The sequence below is a fragment of the Girardinichthys multiradiatus genome, chromosome 6 (assembly GCF_021462225.1).
Source record: "Girardinichthys multiradiatus isolate DD_20200921_A chromosome 6, DD_fGirMul_XY1, whole genome shotgun sequence".
NCBI lineage: Eukaryota > Metazoa > Chordata > Actinopteri > Cyprinodontiformes > Goodeidae > Girardinichthys > Girardinichthys multiradiatus.
In genome coordinates, this window is record NC_061799.1 from 6358017 (window position 1) to 6377172 (window position 19156).

Genomic DNA, 19156 nt, shown 5'->3' on the forward strand with positions numbered 1-19156 from the left:
TTCTTGAGATTGCACTTGTCAGATGTTTCTGAAGAGTAAAGATCATTGAGGTTGAAGAACATTATTTTGACCTGTTGGTGCTTCTTAGTTTCACACTGTTGATCTGTTTGCATTTACCTTGCAAATAAATAGTACCAAACAGAATTTCCTGAGTGCCACCAGTATTGTACCAAAAATCATGGGAATACAACATTTTCAATTGCTGAGGTGTAGAAATACAACTCCCAGAAACCCAGCTGCTGCCAAGTCAAAGCACATGTTTAGTTGGTTTGGGCTAAGTGTTTACATAGCATCAGTACACCTGTCACTCATGAACAGATATCACTGTGTGTCTGGAAAATATTCACAATGCTTCACTTTTTCACTTCACTTTTAAATTAAAAGTAAACTAAATCATATGTACAGAAGTATTCGAAACCTTTGCCATGAAGCTCAGCTTAGGCTCAATCCTGTTCACATTTATCATCCTTGATGTTTCTGTCTTTAACTGGAGTCCACCTGTGGTAAATTCAGCTGATTGGACGGGATTTGGGCAGGCACACGCCTGTCTATTTGCGGTCCCACAGTTGACAGTGCATGTCAGATCACAAACGAAGCATGAAGACAAACAGTCTCTAGACTCAGAAACAAGCGTGTCTCAAGGCACAAATCTGAAGAAGGGTACAGAAACGTTTCTGCTGGTTTGAAGGTACAAATAAGCACAGTGGCGTCCATCATCCATAAATAGAAGTGTAGGACCACTAGGATGCTTCCTAGAGCTGGCTGTGCAGCTAAACTGAGCCATGTGTAAAAGGCCCTTACTCAGGGAAGTGACCTATAACCTGAGAGCTCCGGAGAGAACATTCCAGAAGGAAAACCGTTTGCAGCAATCCACCAATTAGGCCTGTGAGTTAGTGGCCAGACTGCGAAACCGGGCACCACTTATCACATGGCCACTACCATGCCTACAGTGAGGCATGGTAGTGGCAGCATCATGCAGCAGGAACTGGGCTACCTGTCACCATTGGTTATATTGTGTGAGAAGCCAGAGCTTCTCACACAATATAACCAACTACTTCGCTACGTCGGTTATAATGTATTAGCACAGTGGTGTAAATATGAAGACAACTGAAACACTTATCAGATTCAGTTGATTTTCTCCTTTGTAAATGTTTATGCATTTGGTAGACACTTTTTACCAAAAGCAACTCACAAATAAAAATTGAACAAGACTACTAGTCAGGTCCTACCAGAGGAGATGGGTCACAGTGTAGAAACAGGTGCAGGTGGCAACCAATAAAGGTTAGGTGCTAGGGTAGGAGTACTGTCCAGTAACCTATAGGACTCAGCAAGAGTCCAGCGGAGCTAAAAAGAAGGGAGACAGATGCTCTCCTTGGGGCTGATTGAAGACCAAGTCAAGTTTATATAAACCAGACCTGCCGCAGCATTCTGGACCATCTGCAGAGGTTTCCCAGCACAGTTAGGGTAATGCAGTAAACGCAGGAGAAGAGCATAGACTGCACCAGAAGCTGGGTGGCGTATTGGGTGAGGCACGGCCTGATCTTCATATTTAACAATGTGAAGCAGCACAATTGAGCGACAGAGGCAACCTGATCTCTAAAAGATCAGCTGATCATGATATCGAAACTTCTAAAGCAGCGTTTTTCAACCCTGACCCTCCAGGACAACTGCCCTGCATGTTTTAGAAGTTTCTTTGCTTCAGTACACCTGACTTCAATTGATGGCTGATTAACATATTTTTTCTGATCTGCCATCATCTGAATCAGGTGTGTTAAAGCAGGTTCATCTAAAAAAATGCAAAGCAGTGTGCCTGGAGGATCAGGGTTAAAAACAACTGTTCTAGATTCATCGGTAAGGTAAGGTAAGTTTATACAGCGCTTTTCAGGAACAAGACACTCAAAGCGCTGTACATACAATTACAATACAATCACAAAGAAAATAAAGACAGACACAGAAAAACAAATGATAAAATCAAACAGGTAATTTAAAAAAGTAAAATAAAATAAAGAGAATAGAATGATGCACAAGAAAATGAAAGGAAAATTGGACTGAAAACGCAACCAGTCATGCCTAGATGGCACAGTCAAAGGCCGCTCTAAACAAATAAGTTTTTAATCTTGATTTAAAGCAACTTAGGGTTTTGGCGCTTTTACAGTTTTCTGGCAGTTTATTCCAGATTAGTGAAGCATAAGAACTAAAAGCTGCTTCTCCATGTTTAGTTCTGGTTCTGGGTATGCAGAGTAGATTTGAGCCAGAAGACCTGAGAGGTCTGGGTGGTTGATACACTGACAACAAGTCTGTAATGTATTTTGGTGCTAAGCCATTCAGTGATTTATAGACTAACAGAAGTATTTTAAAGTCTATTCTCTGAGATACAGGGAGCCAGTGTAGGGACTTTAGAACCGGGGTTCTAAACAGTAACTATTTGGAAGTCAATCACACCAAATACTGAGCTTACTGTATGAAGAGAGAGAAAATTTCATTTTGTAAGATCAATATGTCACTTTTCAATGGAATTTCTGAGTAAAACTAGGTGTGGTGACAGAAGGTGGTTTCATAGTGCAAGACAATATTAAAGACAAGAGGTCCTTTTCAATAGACTTTATTATAGCAGATTTCTTTTCACACTAACAGGTATACACAACGCTCTAAATGGCTTGGTTTTTTTTTTTTTTAGTGTTAAATACTCTCCGGTCATAAAGAAAAACTGTAAAAATATTTAATTGTAACTAATTATAAGATCTCTTTTGGGTGTAGACAGGAAAAAGTGGCAGTGGTACAACAAGTTGGAGGTGGTCTATTTGTGGTCCTTATCAGAGCAGTTGGGTCTGGGGAGATGGACAAAAATGAGGCTGGGTCACAGTACATCCAGTAGGGGTTTCACCGTGAAGATGGAGTCATGTTACCATTTAAAGTAAACCTGAAAGGAGAACAGGGATTATCAGGTTAACATTAGGTGTTATCTCTCTTTTGTAGCATCGCAGCTGATGCATCACCTGCACACTCTTTCCATCATGTGTGTAACGAGACGGTCAGAGATGCCTGGAAAGGACTCCTCTGCCAGGCTGAAGGCATTCTCCAGTTCCTCAATAGCTCCTACTCCACCACCGCTGGCCCGTCGCTTGTCCTTCAGCTGTTGGTGAAGGAAAATCTAATCAGAATCTCTTACCTTTGAAGCTCCAAACAGTAAGCAGTTTAGCCACAAATTCATGGGAAACTTCAACTCATTTGATGGAAAAATCTTCTTCAAAGTACTAGTGGAATTACTGTTCACTAATTTAGCAAGTAACAAAAACAATCTAAAAAAAATACAAGTTCTCCAAATGTTTTCTTTGGACTGGATCAGTGTCTGAGTAAGATAAGGTGAGGTTCCAGTCAGGGTTTCTGGGGTCCCAAAGATGGTTCCTTCTGATTCAGTTTACCACAGCAGGTTAGGTTTTTAAAAAAAAACCTGATGAACCATCCCAATAAGTCAGTTATCATAGAAAATGCGAATTAAAAAAGGTAGATCACAGACTGTGGTAGTGTATTCAGAACGCACTGGAAAAACAGCTTGATAAGGGACAGAGCAGGTGATCCTGTTTTGGTCTGTTTGGACAGACATACTCCCTTTTAAAGCTCATTCCAGTAAACTAGAACATTTTGAGCTAATGCAATATTTTTTTTACAACTACTCTGAAGGATCTCCTGGGCTTTGTCCCTCTACAAGACACAGTCATTGCCCACTTTATTAGGCACACCTTGCTAGTACTGGGTTGGACCTCCTTTTGCTTTCAGAACTGCATTTATTGTTTGTACCATATATTCATGAAGGTGTCAGAAATGTCTCTGAGATTTTGAACCATACTGACATGACACCATCAAAATGTTGCTGTAGATTTGTTAGCTGAGTTTTCATAATATGAATCTCCTGTTCCATCACATCCCATAGGTATTTGACTACACCAAATTCTGACCCTATGTTCTTAATATCGCAGCTGACATCGAGACGTATTGAAGCAGGAAACATTTTACCAAGCTGTTATTGTCTTACGCTGGTGAGTCTGTGAATTGTAGCCTCAGTTTCCTGTTATTAGCTGTCAGATGTGACACCAGGGGTGGTCTTCTGCTGCTGTAGCCCAGGTGGTTCAAGGTTCAATGTGTTATGCGTACTTTGTTGTTAACGAGTTGTTATTTTAGCCACTCAAACCAGTCTGTCCATTCTCCTCTGACATCAACAAGGCCTCTCTAGGCTCCCTTGATATTTTCTGTTCTTTGGACCATTCTCTGCAAGCCAAAGACATGGTTTTGTATGAAAATTTAAGTGAACTCAGACGGGCCTGTCTTAGACAAATGAACACGCCAAAGTTTCTGAAATCCTTTCCTCTCCATTCTGATGCTGGTTTTGAACTTGAGCAAGTCATTTTTTTACCACATTTAGATACACAGCATTACTGCTTATGTTAACAAGAAACTGACTAGGTGAGTATATACGGGCTTTGCATGATAGTCACCTAACTTGATCAAAACTGCTTCTGCTTTTTGGTCGTTAGCTGATTCATTTGAAGAAAACCCAGTTCTCACGCTTCTGAAATATACTGAGACGTATCAGTTTTAAAAAAAAAGGTACATTTTCTTTTCTCCTCATGCTTTAATGATAAACAAGGAACTACTTTGTAACTTGTTTGCATGTCCCATCAATGAGGAGTGGACGCCGCCTGTGTGTGTGCAGAGTGTGAGCAATGTAAAAACACATGGCTGTACTCCACGGATGTGGTCAACAATCAAGAGAAAATAACATAAGAAGGTAATGGCTGCTTGGCAAATAAAACAGAAGAAAGGAGATAATAACTAAACTAAAAGCAGCCTTTGTGAAAACAGAGAAAGTCGCATAATAATAATAGTAAAGTGGCTGTTGTATGTTAAAATGAACACTAAAGAAGGCATCTGACTCACAGCTACAAACACAGCAGTATGTTCTTTGCAGTTTCTAGCTCCATATTTTAAAATAATGTTGCACAATAAGGCCAAATTAAAATCTGTTCTTTTTAGTTCCCCAGTGCACTGCACCATGTCAGGAAGTCACCTGTGATAACGTAGCAACAACTAACATACACCCAGAGAAGAGTAAAGATCATGTCTTCACTAACAGTTTCACACAGTCTCCACTGTAACAGCAACTGAAGTGACAGTGATGACGAGAACCATCAGCAGCAATATTTCTTAAAACAAGAGAACAAACATACTAATGGAGCAGCACAGTGCATGCTGGGAAATTCTGTTTAACCAAATCCAAAATGTTACAATACTTGGGCTGATTTACTCTACCCTGACAGACAGAGGTCTTTTTAAAAAATATTTTTCTTTGTTACATCTTGTAATTAGTTACATTTTCTAGCAGTAGGATAATCTTTAGACTGAGTAAAGTGTAAAAACTGCAACACAGTGAGGCATTTCCCTTTTTTTTAAAGCACACCGAAATGTTTCAGATCAAACTAGTTTTAACATTAGACAAAAATAATCTAAGTTTGCATAGGATGAATTAATATACTGAAGGAAAATAGCTTTCCAGATCAACCTGGCCCTTTGTGAAAATATAATTTTCCCTCTTGTTAAATTAATAATTATCAGTGATTCAGCACTTTTTGGTTCAATTTAAGTACCCACACCCAGGCCTAGATACTTCCTGACCTGCTGAATTAAGAAAAGAACCTGTCTGACAACAGGAAGTAGATGTAAAGACATTAACAAAAACAAATAATGCCCAGATCTAAAGACATTAATGAGAAAAAAGCTCTGGACAGGGTTACAAGAACATGTCTAAGGCTTTGGGAAGACAGTGAACCACAGTGAGAGCCGTTATCCAGAAATGAAAAAAACAAAAAACATGTAACAGTTGTCAACCTTCCCAGGAGTGGCCAGCCTACCAAAATTACTTTAAGGGTGTATTCACACCAGGAAAGTCCTTTGGTCCGTTTGTTTGGTCCGGACCAAAAACTAACTTTATTTTTTTCATTTGGTGCGGTTTGTTTTCACATTGTACTTTTTGCAAGTGAACTATTACTTGTAAACAAGTAACGATCATTGTTCTCATTGGACAGAAATGACGGGGGCGGGACAGAGAACAGACCCGGACATTTAAGAAAACATCTGTAGACGTGCAGCACCTCTGTTCTGCATAATTGTTCCGTTATTAAAGCTGCAATATTATTGTGAGAGTGAAGCTCATTCAACACAGACTTTGAGACGTTCTATTTATAATGTTGGAGAATGCGTGCTGAACGCTGACGTTCTCTACGTGTCCCACAACAAGCCAGTAGCGTTGCTAAGCAACACACAGCCTATCAGGTATGATTACCTTACAACACACACCTTTGCTACCGGCTACGGTGGCTCTTTATGTCCAAAGAGACGTACGCTTTTTGTAGTTGGTTCGGATCGGGGTCGGTTTGTATTCAGACCATAAGTGAACCGCACCACAGTCCGTTTGGAAGGTGGGTCTCGGTCCGGTTGTTTGGTCCGGACCAGGGTTCGCTTGAGTGTATTCACACCTGCACTGGTCCGTTTAAAGCGGAACAAAAGTGGCAAGTGTGAATACACCCCAAGAGCTCATTTGACGAATCCCCCTGGAGGTCAAAAGAGAATCCAAAACAACATCCAGAGCCCTGCAGAACTTACTTCTCTCAGTTAGAGTTCAACAATAAGAAAGAGAGACAGGGCAAAAATACCATCCATGGAAGAGTTACAAGGCCAAAACCACAGCTGACCAAAAACAGCACAAAGGCTCATCTCACATTCGCCTTTTTGTAAGGTGCGTCATGTTACACCTGGGGTAAAACTAACACATAATTTCAGAGAAAGAACGGTAGTATGAAGGTCTGGGCTACTTTGCTGCTTCGGGACCTGGACAGCTTGCTGTAATTAATGGAACCATGAATTCTGCTCTTTAGCAGAAAAATCCTGAAGCAGAATGTGCTAATATCAGATCATGACCTGAAGCTCAAGCGCAGTCAGGTTAATAATCCAACAGGACAATAATTCAAGCCCACATCTGAATGACTAAAAACTAAATGAAGGTTTGTTGTAGCCTAGTCAAAGTCAGGACTTACAGGGGTTGGACAATGAAACTGAAACACCTGTCATTTTAGTGTGGGAGGTTTCATGGCTAAATTGGACCAGCCTGGTAGCCAGTCTTCATTGATTGCACATTGCACCAGTAAGAGCAGAGTGTGAAGGTTCAATTAGCAGGGTAAGAGCACAGTTTTGCTCAAAATATTGAAATGCACACAACATTATGGGTGACATACCAGAGTTCAAAAGAGGACAAATTGTTGGTGCACGTCTTGCTGGCGCATCTGTGACCAAGACAGCAAGTCTTTGTGATGTATCAAGAGCCACGGTATCCAGGGTAATGTCAGCATACCACCAAGAAGGACCAACCACATCCAACAGGATTAACTGTGGACGCAAGAGGAAGCTGTCTGAAAGGGATGTTCGGGTGCTAACCTGGATTGTATCAAAAAACATAAAACCACGGCTGCCCAAATCACGGCAGAATTAAATGTGCACCTCAACTCTCCTGTTTCCACCAGAACTGTCCATCAGGAGCTCCACAGGGTCAATATACACGGCCGGGCTGCTATAGCCAAACCTTTGGCCACTCATGCCAATGCCAAACGTTGGTTTCAATGGTGCAAGGAGCGCAAATCTTGGGCTGTGGACAATGTGAAACATGTATTGTTCTCTGATGAGTCCACCTTTACTGTTTTCCCCACATCTGGGAGAGTTACGGTGTGGAGAAGCTCCAAAGAAGCGTACCACCCAGACTGATGCATGCCCAGAGTGAAGCATGGGGGTGGATCAGTGATGGTTTGGGCTGCCATATCATGTCATTCCCTTGGCCCAATACTTGTACTAGATGGGCGCGTCACTGCCAAGGACTACCGAACCATTCTTGAGGACCATGTGCATCCAATGGTTCAAACATTGTATCCTGAAGGTGGTGCCGTGTATCAGGATGACAATGCACCAATACACACAACAAGACTGGTGAAAGATTGGTTTGATGAGGAGAGAGTCAGGAAATGTTTTCCTCCACCAGTATCACGTAGTGACCTGGCCACTATCCTGCAAGAAGAATGACTTAAAATCCCTCTGACCACTGTGCAGGACTTGTATATGTCATTCCCAAGACGAATTGACGCTGTATTCGCCACAAAAGGAGGCCCTACACCATACTAATAAATTATTGTGGTCTAAAACCAGGTGTTTTAGTTTCATTGTCCAACCCCTGTAAATCCTATTGAGAAACTGTGGCGTGACCTTAAACAGGCTGTTTTAATATGGCTCAATTAAAGGAATTCTGCAATGTAGTGTGGGCCCAAATGGCTTCACAGTTATGTTAAAGACTATGGGGCAAAAACCTTTCTTGTGGCAGTGTAATAGTTGTATAACCTAAGCACCATTCAGCCAAACTTATTAGCTAAGCAGTCCCTAAGCCATAAACATTTTTCTTTACACGTCTCATTACGGCCTGCAATTAGAAATCATGTGCTACTGCTTGGGTTATTTTTCCCAGTTAATACGTAAATATGTCCGTTAACAAGGTTCACTTTGGAAGTAGAACATATTTATGTCCAAAACTAGAAAATCAGTCAGATTAAAAACAAAATAAACACTAATCATTTAAAGATGAAAGGTTTTTGGTCAATTAATTGCAGTTATGATAAAAAGAAAGAGTTTTACCTACCTCTCTGAAGATGGGCGTTACCAAAGCCGACAAGCATTGTGACTTAGGCTGTCGTTTCATAGAATCTCCGCACTGAAAAGAGGAGAAGAGGTGTTGGTCAAAAGCTGGCAACCTGACAGCGCTACTGTTTGTTTGTACTGCACAGGTATGTCTCACTTCTGAGTCGGGTTGTGGGTAGCTCTGCTGTAACTGGCTTATAGATTTGACTGTGGGGAAGTTCCACATGGGAGTTTGCTCAACATCCCCATCAGGATCCCTGTGGGATGGAGAAAAAGTGGGGGAAGTTCAGCAAGAAAATCGTTGTATATGGATTCTAAAACATGTCATTTGCTCAAAGACCAACCCACTCAGAGCAGCAATTACGCCAAAACTGTACAGGAAATATAGATATTTTACATTTAAGATTAAAAACATTCGTCTGTAAATATACTCTATCCAGAATTCCTCAAGTGGCATAGTTTTATCTTCACCTGGTTCAAATTCTGTAAAAAATCTATTAAGCCACTTTTGCTATCTGATTATTAATTGATTAATTGAAAAAAATAGTAGTAATAGCTAGATTATCTGATCAGCAAAATAATCGTTAGTTCCAGCCATATAATTTACAGACAGCATGTTGGTATTTGGAAATCTTGATGAGTCAATGTCCATTTATAAATCCTCCTAGTTTTGTAAAGCGTTATTTTGCTGTGAATAAATGAGTTATGCTAAAACTAACATATCTGAGTCATCAGAGCTGGATTCCTCCCCGTGTCCTTCAGATTTCCAGCGGCGATAACGGTCTATCAGCTCTGTCAGATAGGCTGTCTTCTTGGTGTGACGAGTTATGAACTTATGCTTCAGGAGCTCTTTAGCGGTGGGCCTCTGGGCAGAGCAGGAAGAGACAGAAGCAACATGTAAGAATCACAGCCTAACAGCATTTATTTCTTTATAGAGGTTTTGATCTGTAAATCTCTCTTTTCTTAGTTTAAAGATCATGATCGAAAGTGATCTTTATTTAGTTTTATCTTTGCCATCAGCAAATGGAGACGGATGCAGTTCTTATACTTACAAAACGTGGGTCTTTATTTAGGCAGGCCTCCACAAACTCTTTAAAGGGTTTACTGTAGAGGCCTTCCAGTGTGGGGGGAGGGTTTTTGGGGATGAGAAACAGGACCCTCATAGGGTGTAGTTCTGAGTTGGGTGGTTCTCCTTTAGCCAACTCAATTGCAGTTATTCCCAGGGACCAGATATCGGCCTGAAAGTGAGAAAGAACATTCATGTAACATGGGTTGATTTTCACAGACGCTCTGAAACTGTGAGCAAGATTTAACATCTGGACATACAAAACCACCTCATTAAATTATTTAGACTTCTTAAATGTTTTTCAACACTTCATCTACAAGCTTTGTTATATTTTCTTGGATTTGTATGCAATAAATATACACAAAGTAGAAGTAAATGAGGTAAGGCTTTAACATGCTCTGCAATAAAAATCTGAAGAGTGCGCAAGAGTGTGCACATGCACTCAGCTCTCTTTAGTCAGAAACCCCTAACTAATACCGCCTAATCAGAATCAGAATCAGAAAAGCTTTATTGCCAAGTACGTTTTTGGACATACAAGGAATTTGTTTTGGCGTAGTCGGTGCAATACAGTACAAATTAAACAGTATAAACATATCTACAATATAATATAAATATATGTGCACAGTTTTAAGTGAGATAGAGTAAATATAGAGCAGTATAAGATGCAAGAGCAATACAACAGTGCAGGTGATGATTGTGCAAGTAAAGCAGGAGTCCAAGCTGAGTGTTAATGTAACGCATACAGTTACAGGTTACAGGTGTTCTGTCAGCAAAAAAGGGGGGGTGTGGGGGAAAGGGAGAGTGTCAGGGGGGTTTCCGGGCTTTGTTAACCAGGCTGGTGGCAGATGGGAAAAAACTGTTCTTGTGGCGTGAGGTTTTGGTCCGGATGGACCGCAGCCTCCTGCCAGAGGGGAGAGTTTCAAAGAGTCTGTGACCGGGGTGGGAGGGATCAGCCAGAATCTTCCCTGCCCGCTTCAGGGTCCTGGAGGTGTACAGTTCCTGGAGCGACAGTAGACTGCAGCCAATCACCTTCTCAGCAGACCGAATGACACGCTGCAGCCTGCCCTTATCCTTGGCTGTAGCAGCGGCGTACTAGATGGTGATGGAGGAGGTGAGGATGGACTCAATGATGGCTGTGTAGAAGTGCACCATCATAGTCTTTGGCAGGTTGAATTTCTTCAGCTGCCGCAGGAAGAACATCCTCTGCTGGGCTTTCTTGATGAGGGAGCTGATGTTTGTCTCCCACTTGAGATCCTGGGAGATGATGGTTCCCAGGAAGCGGAAAGATTCCACAGTGTCAATTGTGGAGTCACAGAGGGTGATGGGGGCAGGTGGGGCTGGGTTCTGCCTGAAGTCCACAACCATCTCTACTGTCTTTAGAGCGTTGAGCTCAAGGTTGTTCTGGCTGCACCAGTCCAACAGATGGTCCACCTCCCATCTGTACGCGGACTCGTCACCATCAGAGATGAGTCCGATCAGGGTGGTGTCGTCCGCAAACTTCAGAAGCTTGACAGACTGGTGACTGGAGGTGCAGCTGTTGGTGTACAGGGAGAAGAGCAGAGGAGAGAGAACACAGCCTTGGGGGGTACCGGTGCTGATGGTCAGGGAGTCAGAGACGTGCTTCCCCAGCCTCACGCGCTGCTTCCTGTCAGACAGGAAGTCAGTGATCCACCTGCAGGTGGAGTCGGGCACACTCAGCTGGGAGAGCTTCTCCTGTAGCAGAACTGGGACGATGGTGTTGAAGGCAGAGCTGAAATCCACAAACAGGATCCTGGCATAGGTTCCTGTGGAGTCCAGGTGTCGGAGGATGAAGTGAAGGGCTAGGTTGACTGCATCATCTACAGACCTGTTGGCTCTGTAGGCAAACTGCAGGGGGTCCAGGAGGGAGTCGGTGATGTCTTTTAGGTGTGAGAGCACAAGGCGCTCAAAGGACTTCATCACCACAGAGGTCAGGGCGACGGGTCTGAAGTCATTAAGCCCTGTGGTCCTTGGCTTCTTGGGAACAGGGACGATGGTGGAGGACTTGAAGCAGGCTGGCACATGACATGTCTCCAGTGAGGTGTTAAAAATGTCTGTGAAGACTGGAGACAGCTGATCAGCGCAGTGCTTCAGGCTGGCTGGTGAGACAGAATCCGGACCAGCAGCTTTCCGGGGGTTCTGTCTCCTGAAGAGTTTGTTGACGTCCCTCTCCTGGATGGAAAGAACCGTCCTCGGCGTGGGTAGGGGGCTGGTGGGGGGGAACTTCAGGGTGGGAGTTGGAGGTGCCAAGGCCCCTCTTGAGGTTGGGGAGGTGGGGGTGGTGGATTGTGGCTGCAGCTGTTGGGGGGCGTCGTGGGGGATGGTTGCAGGACTGTCCCTTTGTCTTTCAAAGCGGCAGTAGAACTCGTTCAGGTCGTTGGCGAGGCGTCGGTCGTTGATGGAGTGGGGGGCTTTCGGCTTGTTGGTGATCTGCCTGAGCCCTTTCCAGACAGACGCAGAGTCGTTGGCTGAGAACTGGTTTTGGAGCTTCTCAGAGTACAGTCAAATTGCTTTCAGAAGTCACCTAATTAGTAAACAAAATTCAACTGTGTGTAATTTGGTATTCAGTGTAAATCCAGCTGTTCTGTTTCTGGCCTCAGAGGTTTGATAGAGAACATTAGAGAACAATCAGCATCATGGAGACCAAGGAACACTGCCGACAGATCAGGGAGGAAGTTCTGGACAAGCTTAGAGAAGGGTCAGGTTAAGATGGTGTTCTCCAACAGCATCTCTTAAGCTTTGAACATCTTACAGAGAACCGTTCAATCTATCGTAATCTGACACTTTGGGCAAGGAGAGCATTTTTCAGAGAGCTCGCCAAGTGGCCTACGGTAACTCGGGAAGAGTTGCAGAGATCTCATCTAAAGTATGACAATTTGTTGACAGGACAACTATCTGTCACAAATCTGGCTTCTATAGAAGAGTGGTCAACAAAAGCCATTGTTGGAAGCAAGCCCTGAGAATTTTTTACATGCCATGTGCACAGCAAACATGTTGAAGCAGGAACTCTGGTCAGATGTGACCAAAATGGGACTTCCTGGCGTACATGCATACAAACCAACATGGCAGCCTGGGACAGAGGTTGACCTTTCAGCAGAAAAAAATGCCTTAAACCTACAGCTAGATCTATAATGGAGTGGTTCAGATCAAAGCATATTCTTGTGTAAAAATTGCTTAATCCAGTTGTGAATCTGGGACCCTATCCATCCAATCTGGCTGAGTTCAGATTCTAAATATGCAAAGCTGAACGAGACCCCACTCCCCTATAATTGTAACTCTGTCACTTAAACTTTTAATAATGACACTTGTGGTTGTAACATACTTCTGCAACACTCTGTACTATTTCTGCCATTGCTCTCCTGTTACCTTAAAGTCATAAGCTGACTGCTTGATGACTTCAGGTGCCATCCAGAAGGGCGTGCCAACAAATGTGTTCCTCTTGATCTGGGTGTCTGTCAGCTGTCCAGCAACTCCAAAATCTGCAAGCTTCACATCGCCCTGCTCTGATAAAAGCACGTTGGCAGCTGAGAGAGAGAGACAGAAACACACAGAAATAAGCTGACTTTGCTTTGGCCATCGCTCTTTAATGTTATTTGGTGAAACTGGGTCACCTGGAAAAACCCCTGCCTCCTCAAGCATGCAGCCATTCTCCAACAAGCCCAACCGTCTGTATGTGTGAAAATTATTTAGCATTGTGTTCGGAGCTGATTATCTTTGACAACATTTCAGCCAATTAAAAGAGTCTATTAACTAGCATTCAGATTTGCATGATTCATCGGGTCACTGGCTCACCACTTTGTCTTCTTTAGATGACTTTTGGAAGGCCTATAGAAGGAAAATCCCATAAAAGCTATAGTTGTGCAGGTATAGCCCAAATATGTAAAGGAAATTAATTTTGACCCTGATGGTAAAATTCTCACATTTGGTCATTTATCCTACTTTCAACACATTGAATTTTAAAACATCATGCCTACTTGCTAGCTATAACCCACTGCAAGGTGCCGAAGAAACAAAATAATCCACATCTTTCACTTCAAATGTTTGCAGTGGAGCACAAAGCTGTAGGACTCATCTTCAGGGGCACACCCTGCAGAAGAGTGGAATGAAGTGAACTCAAGAGGCTCTCTGCAATCCCTAAAACTGGCTGCTAATGCCTGGTTCGCACAGCAGAATTGTTTGCACCGATCTTCAATCTTCCAACATTCCCCAATCATTGTGATGACTCTAAAGATAATCTTATGAGATATTCCTGCTGTGTGTGGTGTGTTAATAGTGATCTAGTCTGCTCAGAAGGACATTGGGAACGCGCCAACCTTAAATTGGGGAAATTCAACATGTTGGATTGTCTTGGCCTGATATCCTACCATGTTGGGTGTTCGCTGAGGACACGCTGCCTGGTGAACGTGACGTGTAGCTAATCAGAAAACGAGGTGACAGAAACACGGAGAAGAATTACTCTTAGCTCACGTTTGATCTTGTCGGGGTTTCTGAGATTTACCATCTGAAATCTGAACATTTGTGAGTGAAATCTGTTTGTATGTGGTGTACAGGTCCTTCTCAAAATATTAGCATATTGTGATGAAGTTCATTATTTTCCATAATGTCATGATGAAAATTTAACATTCATATATTTTAGATTCATTGCACACTAACTGAAATATTTCAGGTCTTTTATTGTCTTAATACGGATGATTGTGGCATACAGCTCATGAAAACCCAAAATTCCTATCTCACAAAATTAGCATATTTCATCCAACCAATAAAAGAAAAGTGTTTTTAATACAAAAAACGTCAACCTTCAAATAATCATGTACAGTTGTGCACTCAATACTTGGTCAGGAATCCTTTTACAGAAATGACTGCTTCAATGCGGCGTGGCATGGAGGCAATCAGCCTGTGGCACTGCTGAGGTCTTATGGAGGCCCAGGATGCTTCGATAGCGGCCTTTAGCTCATCCAGAGTGTTGGGTCTTGAGTCTCTCAACGTTCTCTTCACAATATCCCACAGATTCTCTATGGGGTTCGGGTCAGGAGAGTTGGCAGGCCAATTGAGCACAGTGATACCATGGTCAGTAAACCATTTACCAGTGGTTTTGGCACTGTGAGCAGGTGCCAGGTCGTGCTGAAAAATGAAATCTTCATCTCCATAAAGCTTTTCAGCAGATGGAAGCATGAAGTGCTCCAAAATCTCCTGATAGCTAGCTGCATTGACCCTGCCCTTGATAAAACACAGTGGACCAACACCAGCAGCTGACACGGCACCCCAGACCATCACTGACTGTGGGTACTTGACACTGGACTTCTGGAATTTTGGCATTTCCTTCTCCCCAGTCTTCCTCCAGACTCTGGCACCTTGATTTCCGAATGACATGCAGAATTTGCTTTCATCCGAGAAAAGTACTTTGGACCACTGAGCAACAGTCCAGTGCTGCTTCTCTGTAGCCCAGGTCAGGCGCTTCTGCTGCTGTTTCTGGTTCAAAAGTGGCTTGACCTGGGGAATGTGGCACCTGTAGCCCATTTCCTGCACACGCCTGTGCACGGTGGCTCTGGATGTTTCTACTCCAGACTCAGTCCACTGCTTCCGCAGGTCCCCCAAGGTCTGGAATCGGCCCTTCTCCACAATCTTCCTCAGGGTCCGGTCACCTCTTCTCGTTGTGCAGCGTTTTCTGCCACACTTTTTCCTTCCCACAGACTTCCCACTGAGGTGCCTTGATACAGCACTCTGGGAACAGCCTATTCGTTCAGAAATGTCTTTCTGTGTCTTACCCTCTTGCTTGAGGGTGTCAATAGTGGCCTTCTGGACAGCAGTCAGGTCGGCAGTCTTACCCATGATTGGGGTTTTGAGTGATGAACCAGGCTGGGAGTTTTAAAGGCCTCAGGAATCTTTTGCAGGTGTTTAGAGTTAACTCGTTGATTCAGATGATTAGGTTCATAGCTCGTTTAGAGACCCTTTTAATGATATGCTAACTTTGTGAGATAGGAATTTTGGGTTTTCATGAGCTGTATGCCAAAATCATCCGTATTAAGACAATAAAAGACCTGAAATATTTCAGTTAGTGTGCAATGAATCTAAAATATATGAATGTTAAATTTTCATCATTACATTATGGAAAATAATGAACTTTATCACAATATGCTAATATTTTGAGAAGGACCTGTATTGTGCTTGCCGTGAGGCTGGACACCATACACAGTAGGACCGCAACTGTTATACCTACAATTTGTTTTATTGTCACTTGTGGTGCCTCTTAGGATTTAAAAATCAACCATCAATTTCAAAATCTTGCCGTGTGAACCAGGCATAAGAGAGAGGTGTAAGACACACTGTTGAAAAGAGAACTGTTATACTGTATCTGTGTGGTTTCTATACCACAAACACAGTCTAGAGAGGGGTCAGGAAATAGTCTCAACCAGCCGAACTTTTAAAGTGTCCTTTCTATTTTGTCCCTGCAGGATTATTACCGTTATTACAAAGAGAAATATATTTTACAAGAATGTCGCCAACACAGAAATACAAAATTAAAAAAGGTGTGAATTAAAAAAAAACAAAAAAACAAAAACGTGGATTTTATTAGCACCTTCAGAATGCTGTGAAGTTACAACTTCACACACATGGTGTTACAAAAAAAAGTCTGCAGCTTGATTGCATATTAGCGTGTGAGGCTTTATACAACCAAGCATCTGTTTAAGGCTCAGTGAGTGTCATGTTGTAGACACATCACTAATTAAAACTTCAGAGCCTTTTATTACCTTTGATATCTCTGTGAATCTTCCTCTCAGAGTGCAGATACTCCAGCCCTTTCAGAATTTCCCGCAGTATGGTGGCAATGTACGTTTCTTCCAGAGGTCCTGGACGGAGCTGCGTGGATAAAGACCGAAGGGTGTCGATTCACATTTTCAGTATGGTTGCAACATTTAGGCTGTAGGAGAGGTAGAAACCTTCTTACCAGATCCAGAGCAGATCCACCACCTAAATACTCCATGATTATCCACAGCTTGGTCCCCTAGGGTTAAACAGAATATTATATTAAGTAACATTAACTGTGACCTAACAAATGTATCACCGCTGTCTGCGATGCACCACTTGTTTCAGAAAGTAAAACAGAGTGCCTTGCAATTCATATCCATTACATTTTTTTACATTCTTTCAGGTTACAACCACAAACCTCAAAGTACTTAACTGGGATTAACAAACACTAAACTGCACTGCTGTGAATTGGGAAAACAATTCATGGTTTCCAGCTTTCTATTTGTTAAAAAATGTCAAAATGTAGCCAGAATTTACTTTCAGCCCCCCTGAGTCGATACTTTTAAACATACGAATAAATACATTGGCTTTTGTGCATGCAACATGACAAAATGCAAAAAAGGTCATGAGGTAGGAATACTATTGCAACACACGTTATGTAGTTGTCCCATCACTGTTTATATTTTCTCACCTTCAGATACGATCCATAATACTTGGTAACAAATGGACTATCACATTGGCTTAGGACCGTGATCTCCTGTTGAATATCTTCTATTTCATCCTCAGCCTCCTCCAGGTCGATAATTTTAATCGCCACCACCTCCTTCGTGTGGTTGTTGATGCCCTTGTAAACCTCTCCAAAAGAACCCTTTCCAATTCGCTCCTGCTTAGTGAAGTACTCCTCAGGGTCCAGCTTGGTGTTCTGGATGAGTGACAGTCATGTCTGAGTATCTTGTACATCATAATACCAATGCTTGTATTTAAATGCATATGTTTGTATTGTAAGATTGTCTCTAACTGACATAAAAAAGCACAGGAAGCAATACTGTTATTACTATCTTAAATGTATACTCCTTGTATTACAGTGCTGTGCTGCAGAGGTAAACCTAAAATATGATTCGTTAATTACCTGTCTTACATGTATCTATGTAAATACCCACCTAATAGTCATAGTCCATGTAATATAATAGACTCATTACTGCCAGCAAGAAACTCAAGTAAATAAACTGAACGCTAAGAGGTGTCTCAGCTCCTATACATATATTTACTGCAAATGTAAAACCAGTGAGAATTGTAATTAGAAAACAACACACTGACAAAAACCTAATTTATCTTATAAAGTGTTTTCAATCACGTTTCTAGCAACATCTTCAAAATAACAAAAGGACTCATGTTGTGAAAATTTGTTGAAACCTTTTGTACCCCCACCCACCATTATTCCTGAAAAGCCTGACAGCCACAAGAATCCACTAAACAAAGAATGAGAAAGGTGGCAGGGTTTCTGTACCTGGTTCTGCAGATCTCCTAGGTGTGCCATCCCTTCTGCCGGGTGGACAGAGCGGCAGTCACAGCTCTGTCTTTCCAAACTTATCAGCCCTTACAGTTTTTCTTTTTTTTCTTCCCGTCGCTGCTCTCTAGGAAGCTAGCCGAAAGGCTAGCCGAGCAGATAAACACCCAAACAGCTGCCTTTAATGGGGCTGTCACCCCGCGTACCGTTTCGGCCTTAGAGTCAAACGGAGGACCGAGCAGGCCGGCGAGACCGCGAGCTACTGACCGACACGCTCTATGGTAGGTTCTCGGTGAGGACAGCGGGAGAAAAAAGTCTCTTTCCGAGAATTAATATTTAATTCATTTCAAGAAGCGCTTAGCCTGTTGTTCATTTAAAGCTTGAGGAGGACAAAATAATGGCCCGCATTGACTACGCATGCGCTTTCTGTAGGAAGCCGGAATTCTGGTAGTTGTATTTCTACACGTGTGTCAGAGAGTTTACCATGGTTCTCAAACTATGGTACAACTACTACTGGTGGTACTTGGGGTGCCTTTAGTTGTTTATTTTTTTTAAGCTGTGGAGCTATCAAGATTATGTAAAGTTATCAATGAGAGCTTATTTTCCCTTATTGTCGTCAGTTAGCGAGTAGTGTCTGAAGTAAAAAACCTTTGTACATGGCTTATGAAGTATACACACAAAAAACACTCTTCAAGGAATGTTCCATATTGGTTCTCTAGAGGTCAAATGTAAAGATAACTTCTGTTGTGTCATAATAATCTTCAAACAATGGAAGTCCCGACTGTTTGTTGTCTAGATGTGAATTAGAAATTATTTTCGTGCTTTTATTTAATCTATGATGGATTATTGTAATGGACTTTCTACCTGCTTTAACACATCTCCTGTGCATCGCTTTCAGACGGTGCAGAATGCTGCGCAAAGACACAACAGGGATAAGCAGAAGAGCTCACACTACTCCCGTGTTAACTTCACTTCACTGGCTACCAGTTAACTTTAGGTTACATTTTAACCTTCTTGTTTTAACTTTTAGGGCTCTGCATGGTCAGGCCCCTCAATATATCTTAGATATGCTCAAGTCTTCTGCCAGAGCT

General features: G+C 42.4%; 1 protein-coding gene across 1 annotated transcript; it reads right to left on the reverse strand.

Annotated features, from left to right (window-relative positions):
- Nucleotides 1–2586: 2586 nt before the first annotated feature.
- Nucleotides 2587–18485, reverse strand: stk25b (serine/threonine kinase 25b). The gene is made up of 11 exons (XM_047367975.1): nt 18066–18485; nt 17250–17480; nt 16758–16814; nt 16561–16669; nt 13178–13335; nt 9780–9965; nt 9447–9592; nt 8885–8984; nt 8729–8800; nt 2997–3133; nt 2587–2920 (listed from the first exon to the last, which is right to left on the reverse strand). The coding sequence occupies exons 1-11, from the start codon at nt 18093–18095 to the stop codon at nt 2881–2883; spliced, it is 1266 nt and encodes a 421-aa protein (XP_047223931.1). The 5' UTR covers nt 18096–18485; the 3' UTR covers nt 2587–2880.
- Between the last annotated feature and the right edge of the window lie 671 nt (nt 18486–19156).

What these genes read in the sequence shown, in the direction of transcription:
- stk25b (XM_047367975.1), bottom strand. Translation starts at nt 18,095, where the DNA reads ATGGCACACCTAGGAGATCTGCAGAACCAG. An exon ending in GTGGATCTGCTCTGGATCTG is followed by an intron (nt 16,670 to 16,757) that starts GTAAGAAGGTTT and finishes TTATCCACGCAG; the next exon opens with CTCCGTCCAGGACCTCTGGA. An exon ending in AGTCAGCTTATGACTTTAAG is followed by an intron (nt 9,966 to 13,177) that starts GTAACAGGAGAG and finishes TCTCACTTTCAG; the next exon opens with GCCGATATCTGGTCCCTGGG.